The 10,357-nt window shown below is 46.1% G+C and overlaps 1 protein-coding gene across 1 annotated transcript; it reads left to right on the top strand.

Moving 5' to 3' along the window:
- The first annotated feature begins 373 nt into the window (after positions 1–373).
- Positions 374–8,801, top strand: DTX2 (deltex E3 ubiquitin ligase 2). The gene is made up of 8 exons (XM_078624752.1): positions 374–683; positions 1,432–2,020; positions 2,880–2,938; positions 6,392–6,462; positions 6,535–6,702; positions 7,312–7,473; positions 7,655–7,744; positions 8,538–8,801. The coding sequence occupies exons 1-8, from the start codon at positions 374–376 to the stop codon at positions 8,799–8,801; spliced, it is 1,713 nt and encodes a 570-aa protein (XP_078480878.1).
- The last annotated feature ends 1,556 nt before the right edge of the window (positions 8,802–10,357 follow it).

The following is a 10,357-nucleotide window of genomic DNA, read 5'->3' as shown; positions in this document are numbered from 1 at the left end:
ACAACTTTAAAACGTACATCATGTGGTACATTTGGGCAAAAGAAACATTGGGTTTTGTTATTTCCGATAGTTCCTGGAGGAAGCATGAGAACGAAGGCACCCTGGCAACGGTGTCTCAAAGCTAAGCTAACGTTCCATGTCGCTAGTGCTCTCTGAATCCCGCAGCGTAATCAATATGCGGTTCTATGTTAATCGCGGCTATCTACCTTTCACTATTTACTTCTTACCGTCCTCATAAGGTTGTTAACATATTTGTGATGGCGGCTTTTAGCGAACCCAGCTAGCATACTCTTTCTTCGTCGTAGCTACCAGTAGTTGACCAGCTAACCAGAACGAGCTGTTGTTAGTGTTAGCATTAGCTAGCTTGGCGATCATGGCGATAGTGTCTGGCTCCTGTGCTCGGGTAAACGGCTCTAGGAATGGGCCTTCTGTGTCAGCTACACCTTCCGGGCCAGTGGGACAATCTCAGCCCATGATAGCTGTGTGGGAATGGCAGGACGATCTGGGTTACTGGCGGCCGTACAGCGGCCAAGTGAGCGCTTACATCGAGCGATGTCTGTCACCGCGGGGCCAGAGAGGAGTAGGACCTGCCACAACGAGCATCTGCCTCGGACAATCAGACCCCAGTTTGTCGCCTTATCTCATTGACATACCGAGCTTGAAACAGTTTCGACAGGACACAGGTGAGTGAGTGTTTTATGATTTCAACGCCTGGCGAACATTCGTAAGACGGGAGTGTTGTTTATGGAACCGTACAGGCCCGTTGACAGAGCGCTAGCTAGTGAGCTAGCGGCTGTTAAAGGTTTTTCATGTGATGAAACTCCATCTCAGTGATCAGTCACAGGACGAAATGAGCAGGTTTACACGGCTCAGTAAAACGTTGTAGACTGATCTCACTTTGACATTGTAATGTCAGCGTGACGTTAGCTTAGCCAGGCTGTAATCAGCAGCAATGAATAATCAAAATAATAAATTGAGCTGGACTCACATTATTGTGTTTTTGGATGTAGTTGAAAGCTGCAGTAATGATAACTACAGTGACAGAAGAAACTACTCTCTTGCTGTACTAAATCAGTCATGATACACCATATTAACATATTTATCACATTTAACGTTTGTGTTATTGATTTTGTGCACTATGGGAAAACAGGACAAACCAAATAAAATTCCCAACCACAAGCATATTTTAATAAAGGGATTTGTCCCTAATTAAGTAATAAAAACAGTACAGATTATATTACTGCAGCAGTGTGTACCCACAAGGACTATGTTGTACCACGGACCTACTATAACCCCACCCAACAGAATCGTCTCAAAGTGTAAAGTAAAAATGAAAAAAAAATATTACAAATATTTGAGTCTGTGGCTCTAAACAAGGCTTGACGTTCAATGCAACATTTATTGATCGTAAGTCAAATGTTTTACTTCCAGGAAAGACACGATCAGTACGTCGGTCCCTGTTTGCCCAGTCCTCAGGCCTTGGCAGTGGAGTGTATTGGGAATGGGCCAACGATGAGGGCGGATGGACTCCGTATGAAACTAGAACCTCTATTTTATTGGAGCACAGCTACCAGGCTCGGCAAGGCACGGCAGACCTGAGCTCCCATGGATACAGTTACATTGTGGATCTCACGTCTCTCACTCAAGTTAACAAGTCCTCCGGCTTCAGGCGTCAGGTGCGGCGTCAGTGTAACCTTCCCTACCCGTTAGCTGCCTTCAGCCCCCCGACCATCCCGTCGGGTCCTGCCTGCTCGTGCCAGCAGTGTTTGAGCCACAGCAGCACTGGGCCCATGCCTAGTCGCTCCCGACATTCCTTTTCATCGGGGAGCCTCAACCGTCCCAGCCTTCAAGGGACAGGGAGGCCTGCAGCAGCTCATCCTACATCTGTCTACTCGCCATACCCAAGGAGACCTCTTTCTGTGGGTGGAATGTCCTGGGGCAATCCCTGGCCCCCACCACCCTCTGGTAGTCACCTATCCACACCCCTTCTGAGCAGTTCCACCAGTGCCAACGGGTTAAGGTTGGTGTCTTTCATTTGCGGTGAATTGACGGTCTTTGGACGACTGCCATGCATCCTCCTTCACACTTCCTTTCTCCTTCCTGTCTGTCTGTACACTCTGTCCGATGCATCTTTGAGGTGTCACTATTACTATTTGTTGTGTTTCGACTGATTTAGCCCAAGAATCGCATGTCAAGAGTATTCATTTCACAGCATATGGAAGATTATCAGTGCTAGCAGCCAGAGAAGCTGAGCAGCTGTGAACCTGAATAATATTTTCTTTCAGTGCTTCTGATGGATTTTTCTTGCATGTAGCAGACAGATAACGCACAGCTTCCCTTGGATAGTTTAGCTGACACACGCTTTATATCAGCGACACATTTCCTCCTGTTGTTCTGCTGTTTGTTGAAATGAGGGATTTTTATTCGCAGTGTACCAATTTATCAGCAGGCGTTTGCCTTATTTTCATCATCTTATATGATCCATTATGTGCTCATTCCAGTTTTCATTTGTATATTTTGACTGAAATTGCATTTGCATTTTGACTGTCAGACAAAAATGATTTTGATTCAATTGACATTTGTCTCAGTGTGTCTACAAACAGAAATTATGACTTTGGGGTATATTGGCAACACTTAATATTTGATGATGGAAGCACACTTTTTTTTTTCTACAGGCTTGTTTTTCCACCTTGGACCAATTTGTTAAACACAAATCCATCAATATATTGGCTGCTGCTCTCTTGTTGCACTTTGCAGCCAATGCCGAGTCTCTTTCAGAGCCTCGCCAGCAGTAAATGTACTGATTTAAAGGCATTCTATTCTTCCTGCCCAGCTCATTGTTGCTGTTTTCACTGACTGTTGGCCTTTGTTTCCTGCAGTGTTCCTTCCATCTCCGTGCAGCTGAATGGGTCCACCAGTGTGAGCTCTGCCCTGGCAGGTAAACGGGTCACTTACCATCAATTCCTGACTCTTTCCGTCTGCACATCTCAGTTATCTTTAGCTTTAGGCTTTAGGTTTACGTGCCACTCTTCTGCTTTTGTCTGTTCAGGGATAACATGCCACAAACAAGCAGGAAAGAGAGAACACACCGTGAATGGTACGCAAACTTGGACAGCATAAAAAGACATTTAAATGGGAATCCTATTTTAGGAGAGTTGATGTCGGCCTGCGTACAAACCATTTGGCTCAAATACAAAAGTATAATTAACTTCGGTTTTTCATCTTGGCAGCAGCTGAGCCTCCGGTAGTCGTGTTTGTCCTACAGGTCCTCCTTACGCTGTTTATTATCACAGGAGTGCCACTAGTCACACCATGAAGATGAGTTATCCATCTAAATCCTCTGCAGATCATTTGCATTTATGACACACCGCTTTAATATGAAGCTTCTCCTGTTCTGTTACAGCGAAGCTTTGTGTGTTTTGCAGCTTTCATACCCAAATATGTGTGTCTGTATGCAAATGTCATGTTTACTGCTTTTACCTGCTAAGAATCCAGTGTCCCAAGTGAATGTGTCTCAGTTAAGGCTTTGTGTTGAGTTCACAACATGTCAGACAGTGGTGCTCTGCAGCAAGCATGCAACATTTATCGTCATATCATCCTCTAGCAGTAAAAAGAAAAACAATTTGGTTCAATTTAAAAGATGCATTCTTGGGTTTCTTTTGCTAAAAAAGTCTTAAGAAAGCACATGAAGCGATTAACACTGTACATACACCTGCAATCCACAGTGTGCAGCAGGTCAACAAACATATTTTCACCCCGGGTTTACGCTGGAAGCATCTGCAGCTTTGTGATGGCTGCCCTGCTGTTCCACTCTGTTTCTATCTCAATTCACAACGAGGGCTTTTAAGAAATGAAGAATGAACAACCAGATATTACCCCTACGGTAAGGATGACCCTACATTAAGGCTAAGAGGTAGCACGAGAATCACAACAAATAATAACAAGCAGCCCCTAGCTGAAGCTGATGTTGGTTGCTTTATTTAGAAAATTGACGGGATTCACTGTGAATGACCATTACCTGCAGAGTCGTGGCACGACCGTAGACACAGAGGCTTCCAGGGTAACGCCGGGGTTAGCATTTTCAAGTGCACCTGCAGTCGTGTCGTTATTTGGAATGGAGTGTTATGTGACATACAGCTGGCACACAGTGTATGATGAAAAAATGGTTAAATTGACATGGTAAAGCAGAGGACTGCCCCTCCCCCCTGCTGCACTTTTCTAAAATGATAACTCTAATTAGAAGCGTTTCTTGGCTGTGATGAGCTGACTGAATCGATAGAATCAGCTGGGAAGAAGCTTGCGAACCGAAACATTATTAATGAAAAGTGGCGTACCGCGACTAATCATCCAGAAAGGAAAGTCACTCGTGTGGGGTCGTCTGCAAATGTACTAATGTCTCTGGAAATAAATCCAGTCGAAGTTACTGCTTCATTTCCCTAAAGCATCTGAGAATGTCTTCCGACAATTGACGCGTCTTTGAGGGGCCGGTCTGCCACTTTTAAACTGGGAACGTTGTCAGTCGTGAGTCCCATGAACGTGGCAACAAACACAGTTTAACAAGCTGGGTTTTCAAATAACTTCACAGCAGGACAAAACCAAAACATTCAGTCATGTAGAAAACACTTACAGGCAAACATAGACTTCATTGCCCTGGAATAAAATGGCTTTTAAGTTGATTTGCATCAGTTTGACTGTAAGACCGTGTCCACAGGTGACAGTCTTCCTCGGCACCAGATTAAGAATATTTGCATCCAACTGATCCATTGTAAACGACTTGACAGGCTGCAGTTCATACTCCAGGCCTGTAGGTGGCGCTGCATTTCACCCGAAACAGAAGACGAGACGCAGAGTGTCTGCCGAGCTAATAGAACCATCCGGTTCTATTAAAGGCGGCGGGGCCCAGTCACCCTGAGACAAGGGTTCAAAAACGTGTGTTTACAGGATCCATTTGGACCATCGGACTAAACTATGCATAACAAAACAGTCTTTGTGTGGACGTGGCCTAAATGTGCATGAGACACTTGCGCCGCAGTGAAAGCATCTGTTCCTTTCTACTCCTGCATATTTCCACTTACTCTCAAACCTCACCTGCCCCCCGTCCCACCTCATCCCCGCCCCGCTCCAGGCATGGCCTCCATTTTGATGTCAGCTGTTGGACTCGGCGTACACTTCACCACCGCCCCCCTCCCTCAGCAACAGCAGCAGCTACAGCAGCAGCTACAACTACAGCAGCAGCTACAGCAGCAGCAGCCGCCGCCACCGCAGCACCACTCTACTCCTTTCTCTCTCCCCCCTCCGCCTCCTCTCCTCCCCCCAGCCAGCAGACCCAGCAAGCCCCACAGCAGCAGCAGCAGCAGCAGTTCAGTTAGGAGAGCGAAGCGGCAGCACAGGAAAGGTAGCTACCACGCCAGCGGCCCTTCTTTTCTCCATCGCTCACCTTTGGTACCAGCTCTCATCACCTACAGCTTGAAGAACATCTCATCCTCCATCCTCAGCATCCTCAGCATCCTCAGCTCGCCTCCACTCTGGCTTTGGTGTTTGAAACGCGCTGCTGCAGTTGGATCTCAAATAAGATTAGCCAGCGTGCTTTTTTGAAATCACATAAGCCAGATTCAGTCACCGCTGACCTGTCTGACACCCCCCACACCACCACCACCCCATCTGCATCAGCCGCTTACCTGCTATGGGATCCTGCATGTTATTTTTCATCTCTTAAAGACACAAGATGCAGTCACGTAGCTTCTCCTCTATGTTGATAGAAAAACAGATTTTGGAAAACGTGACAAGCGGGCTCTTTGATGCTGAGTTGGGTCTTATGGTGCATTCAGGCACAAGGTCCAACCTTGTCCTCATCATCTATCTCGGCCAGGGTTAGCATTAGCACTGTGTCAGCTTGGCCTGCTGATTTATCAGTGCAGCTGCTCATGGACAAGATAATGCAGTCTGATTGGTCCTTCACGCTGTTTTCACTCCATCATCATTCCTGTTGTGTTCACTCCTTTCATCCATTTATCGTCTGCTGCTCCCTCACGAGTGCAGCGAGTCGACTCGTGCAGGTCTGGTTCAGAAGATGAATGTTTTACTCAACAGACGCTCATGTGTCTGAGGGAATCTAGAAGAAGAGAATCTCCATGTTGTCATGGTTCATCTAAATCTCTGTCTCTGTTCAACCATTCTTACCCAAATCAGCCAGTCTTCATCAGCTGCAGATAAAGATTCAGTGGAGATTATGTGGCTGACTAAGAGTCTAAAATAAAATTATTGTGAGATAGCCAGATATTGTGAAGGAAATCCTGTTTAATGTGGTTCTGCTCTCGTACGACTGTGTGGCTCCTTTGAACAGCATCTTTGATTCAGCTCACGCGTCACTTTGTCTCTTCTATTCTTTCAGCTTCTGCTCAGAGACCGGAGGAGGTGATTCAGCGCTACATGGAGGTCATGGCTACCGACGTGCCCGATGAGGTGAATTACGCATCTGTACTTCAGTTGTTGTTGCTCCTGCGGTAACACTAAACACACACCTGTACCTCCCAGGACTGCATCATCTGCATGGACCAACTGTCTAACCCTTCGAGCTACGAGACGCCGTCAGCCGAGGAGGGCGGACAGAGCATCCTGCCGGAGTTTGTGGGGAAATTCATCAAATGTGGACACACCCTACACATGCTCTGCATGCTGGCCATGTACAACAACGGAACAAAGGTACAGAAATCACATCGTTGTCTCTGGCTGCTCACAATGACTGGAGACAGGAAACGTTCCCTGGAGTAACAAGGACGACACTGATCTTTTCCAAAGCGCACAGGTTTGAATGATTCTCATTCATATTGGATTTTACAGGGCGTGAAACTACATATAGATATATATTCATTTTAAAACACACATATACACAGACACACAAAATGTATAAAATGACTAAGGCCAGCGTTGCTGGGTTAATTTGTAGGCAACTGGACTTCTGGTTTTCTTGAAGACGTTTCGCCTTCAAGCAGTTGCCTACAAATGAACCCAGCTAGATACTGTGACCTGGATGACTGAGAACCTTTAGACATGACTACAGCCATTATTTTAAGAAGGTGACAACATGGTACCTTGAGTGACTTTGACTTGTAACTTGAGAAAAATGAAATGTTTTGGTGAAAAAAAACGTACCCCTAATATCTGAGTAGAGCAGCTGTCGACCCCCCCCCCCCCAATCTACATGCCTGAGCAGGAGCGAGAACAATAAGCCCCATTAGGGGATCGATGAACATTCGATCAGCGCTTACCTGCTTTGTATCGATCATGGCTTGAAATGTGTTTCCTCCCCAGGACGGCAGTTTGCAGTGCCCCTCGTGTAAGACAATCTACGGAGAGAAGACCGGCACCCAGCCCAAAGGAAAGATGGAAATTTACAGCGTCGCCCAGTCGCTGCCAGGTCACCCAGACTGCGGCACCATCCAGATCATCTACAGCATACCGCCCGGCCTACAGGTACCCTCTGTGTACTCTGCTAGCAGCAGTACGAGAAAGTACAAGATGGATGGACACCGTTAGACATGACTCACTGAGCTGACGTTACAAAGGCCTGAATCAGATTTGGATTGAGCTGCTCTGTCCGTCAGCCGTCCTCCCGCTTTACAACCTCCATTAATCAGCTGCCCTCCCATCACAGGGCCCCGAGCATCCCAACCCTGGACAGCCGTACACGTGCAGAGGCTTCCCTCGCTTCTGTTTTCTGCCAGACAACAGCAAGGGCCGGAAGGTAACACTTTGTACCTCTTCTACTCGGTACACACACAAAGTATCGATACTCATTCACCAGGTTGTCACTGCGGTTGCATTTTGGAACATTGTATTTTCATTATGAAGGTACGCTGCTTCTGACATGATTGGAGTCTCATTGGGAGATGTGCACTAAAAAACAATGGTGTTTCCATCAAAACTACGCACTTTAGTGAAAACTCGGTGGATACACCCCCCATCCATGGTGCTTTTCAACGACAAGCTAGGGAACAGAGACGGAGCAGGACACGATCGCTGATGTTCTGATTCTCTGTGGATGGATTTACACACTGAACGTGAGACCTGAGCGATCTTCAGTGGTTTGAACTGACAGATCAACGCCGAAACTGTAGATGACTTCAAAATATCTACAACATGTTGAAATCTGCATTCATCTGTAACTCAGTGATGAAACTAAAATGTCAATATTCCCCAGGCACGTCTCAGCACTTCAAAATCAATCAACCAAAAACTATTTTAGTTCAGCAAATCAGGGGAATTTAGTTTGAATTTTGGCGGTTTTGCCCATCATCATTTTCCGACGCACATCTACACAGGCTGATGGAAACAGAGTGCTGCTGTTTAACATGGATGAATAACAATATGACATCACACACTCAGTTTGTCACTTAGAGTCGTGACTTGTAAATGTCGAGTCATGACACAGAGAAACAGAAACAAAACACAAAGAAGAGAACATTGTAATAGTCTGCCGGATCAGTACATGAACTTTGTAGGATGTGCAGTCATGTTCCTTGTCTCTGTCTGAAAAGGTGCTGGAGCTGCTGAAGGTGGCGTGGGTGCGCCGCCTCATCTTCACAGTGGGAACATCCAGCACCACTGGAGAGCCCGACACAGTGGTGTGGAACGGGATCCACCACAAGACCGAGATGATGTCCAACCTATCGGGCCACGGCTTCCCTGACCCCAACTATTTGGACAATGTCCTCTCCGAGCTGGCCTCACAGGGCGTGACCGAGGACTGCCTCAAACGCCCAGGTGGGGACGGCGGCGGCGGCGGCAGCAGCAGCAGCTAGATCGGAGCTCCAAGCTTCAACCACTTCCACTCCACTTCAGACCCGTGATGAAACCCTTCAGTCAGTTCCAGTACGGCAGCTGGCGGAGCCTTTGCTGGGAGCGATTCATAATATACGTTCAGCTCGATACATATTCCAAGAAACTTGAGCTCAGAGGGAACAACATCTGAACTGAGCCTCTGATCGAACCTCCACGAACTTGTGTTCCGTTTTCTCTTCATCATTTACATCCCCTTGGTTGAGTCGCTACGAGAATCGCGGTATCCACCGGGGGACAAAAATCCCATAAAGCACTTTAGTTCTAACTGATATTTCTGGAAATGGGCCGTTCACTCAATTGCAAATTGTTCGATTGATTCCAGTTATGCAATTGGAGTGTTTCTGCCGAAGACCTTTGTGTTGTGCACAAAGACGCTAAAGCTTCTTGTAGCAAGTACAGTTTGTATGAGCCTGATCTATGAGAAGAGGCACAACGATCCTGTTGTACATAAATTAACACTTAAGAAAACAAAAGTAGAAAAAAAGTAATTAAACAAGTTGTGTTCACAAATGCCAGACAAAAAAAATAAAGTTGTGTATTTTCTAAACATTTAATACTGTTCTGGTTTGATGATCAGGGGCCCTCGTATGGTGACTGCTCGCTCTAACGTGCTGTCGTTGTTTTACTCGCTAACGGGTAAGTGCCAAGGGACGAGATCAAACAGCTGGACAACCTTTGAAAAAAAACGAGCTCTCTGCTTAAGAAAATTCCATTGTGACAATCATGGTCTTCAAACCCGTCTTAACGAAACAAAACACGTGCAGCCACGACTGCAAGTACGTCAATCTCACCTCCTGTACACACACATGCATTATTCTTCTCAGTACTGCAGTAGAGTTGCTGAAGTGAGTCATGACATGTATCAAGCAAAACGGGGTGGAAAAATTTAAAAACTGCAATAAAGAAATCATGAAAGTTTCTCTGCCTTTGATTTCAGTCTTATCTAAGTGATAGAGCACTTGGGTTAGGGTTGGAACAAAACCCACGGTTTGGTTCACATGTCATAGTCCTAAAGATTATCAAAGAATGTAGGTGTGGGGCCAACAGGTGTGTAGTAAGACACAGGTGTGTAGAAAACAATGGTACCTCTGGGCCACTTCACATGCATACCCCTCCCATTGGCTTCCCCTCTACTGCATCATATTTGGCCATTATTTGTCAAAGACAAACGTAATTATACACACATGCATTTAGAACAACAGAACTTGAAACTTTTCCTTCCTGTTGTAAAACTCTGAGATCAAATTATAACGTTCTTTTCATTTGAACCACAATAAACCGCCAAATCTCCGTTTCACCGTTGAAATGCTACGAAAACTCAATGAAGATTCTGGAAGTCACACACAAATGTTCCGTGACAGGTAACTTCCTGCCCACTGACGGACCGCGAGTCTTTCTTTTTGTATTGTCGGTTATTTAAAAACCGCAGGAGCGAAGGTGTTCTTTCCTACCTGACTCCGTGCGAGTGACCCCATGGGATGATGTCTCCATGTCGCTGCTAGCTAGCATTAGCGGC

This window comes from Lampetra planeri, unplaced genomic scaffold (genome assembly GCF_965212315.1).
Source record: "Lampetra planeri unplaced genomic scaffold, kcLamPlan1.2.h2 scaffold_961, whole genome shotgun sequence".
Lineage (NCBI taxonomy): Eukaryota > Metazoa > Chordata > Hyperoartia > Petromyzontiformes > Petromyzontidae > Lampetra > Lampetra planeri.
This window is presented reverse-complemented; position numbering and strand designations above follow the sequence as displayed.